Source organism: Chelonoidis abingdonii, chromosome 25 (assembly GCF_003597395.2).
Source record: "Chelonoidis abingdonii isolate Lonesome George chromosome 25, CheloAbing_2.0, whole genome shotgun sequence".
NCBI classification, from domain to species: Eukaryota; Metazoa; Chordata; order Testudines; family Testudinidae; genus Chelonoidis; species Chelonoidis abingdonii.
In genome coordinates this window covers 19,288,554-19,290,339 of record NC_133793.1, presented here as the reverse complement: position 1 = coordinate 19,290,339, position 1,786 = coordinate 19,288,554, and the positions used below count along the sequence as shown (strand labels likewise).

Genomic DNA, 1,786 nt, shown 5'->3' with positions numbered 1-1,786 from the left:
TAACATAAGACTGGCCATATTGGGTCAGACCAATGGTCCATCTAGCTCAGTCTCCTGTCTTCTTACTGTGGCCCGTGCCAGGTGCTTCAAAGGGAATGAACAGAATAGGCGATCATCAGATGATCCATCCCCTGTCATCCACTCCCAGCTTCTTACTCAGTAAAATAACCAGAGGGGGCTTAAAATAAACACAAGCAATAGGTCTGTTGAATAAGAAGCTGCCAATAAAGTAGAGCCCCATGAACTTGCATTGTAAACATTGTAATTACATGGTGATGGCAAAGAAGGGGAAGGACCTTGTTATTTTCCTGAGCTGCCATATGTGCCCTGCAGAGTAATAAATAAAACCAGTTTCCATCTATCTTCTGTTTCTCCTTCCATAACCATAGCCCATTGGTCTTCCCTCTGCAGTGTACATCTACAGAAGAAATGTCCAACCAAACCATCGTGACTGAGTTCCTTCTCCTGGGATTCTCTGACATGCGGGAAGAGCAGATTTTACACTTCCTGGTGTTTCTAGTGATTTACCTGGTAGCCCTGGTGGGGAATCTTCTCATCATCACAGTCATAGCCCTCAATCAGAACCTTCACACCCCCATGTATTTTTTCCTGGGCAACTTATCCTTCCTAGACCTCTGCTACATCTCAGTCACGGTCCCCAAGTCCATGACTGACTCCCTAACCAACAACAGACTCATTTCTTTCTCTGGATGTGTCACCCAAGTCTTTCTGGTTATAACTTTTGCAGCAGCAGAACTGGCCTTTCTCATGGTGATGGCGTATGATCGCTACATTGCAATCTGCCACCCTCTGCATTACAAGGTGACTATGAACAGAGGTGCATGTGCCCAGTTGGCAGTGAGTTCATGGATCAGCAGCATGATCTGCTCTGTATTACAAACTGCTAATACCTTTAGGTTACATTTCTGCAGGTCCAATGTTATCGCTCAATTTTTCTGTGATATCCCACAGTTGCTAAAGATCTCTTGCTCTGATACACACGCTAATGTAATAGTCATGATTGCCCTTGGATCACTTCTAGATGTGGTCTGCTTTGTATTGATAATTGTGTCCTACATTCACATCTTCTCCACAGTGATGAGAATCCCCTCTGAGCAGGGCAGGTATAAAGCCTTCTCCACCTGCATCCCACACCTGGCTGTTTTTTGTTTGTTTATCAGTACAGCATCATTTACGTACATGAGGCCCAGGTCGATGTCTTCAACATCTCTAGACTTGATGGCTGCTGTGTTGTACTGTGTGGTGCCACCACTAATGAATCCAATCATTTACAGTCTAAGAAACAAAGAGATAAAAGGGTCTCTATGGAAAATGATCGGCAGGAGATTTTTTCTCAAGAGAAATGAACTCCTCACACTGAAATCTTAGTGTCCACCTGGAATTAAGTGTTCCCATGTTGCACCTTATATAATAGCTCTGACTGACTTTGTTTGAGAACCAGCCTATGTTCATGTTAGGATCAGAACCTGACATTTTGCAATTTCTGATTATGGCTGACATTTTTTAAAATCTAAAAAAAAATGGCCTAAAGCATCCTCAGGAGCCAAAGACCCATTTTGAAACAAGATTCAGGCACTTCTGAAAATTTTACTCTTAGTTGCTCAAATCCCAATGAGTTTTTAATAGAATGTGGGAATCTAATTATCTTTTAGCCCCTTTGAAAATCCCAGGAAGAGCTAATTGCAATTTTTCCATTTTCCAGTTTGAAGTATCCACTTAAAATGAATTTTTTATTTCAAAACGTCATTTCCAAATTTTAAAAAAG

General features: G+C 41.8%; 1 protein-coding gene across 1 annotated transcript; it reads left to right on the top strand.

Moving 5' to 3' along the window:
- Positions 1–429: 429 nt before the first annotated feature.
- LOC116825251 (olfactory receptor 14A16-like) lies at positions 430–1,389 on the top strand. The gene has a single exon (XM_032781111.2). It carries the CDS (start codon positions 430–432, stop codon positions 1,387–1,389), a length of 960 nt encoding a protein of 319 aa, XP_032637002.1.
- Positions 1,390–1,786: the final 397 nt, after the last annotated feature.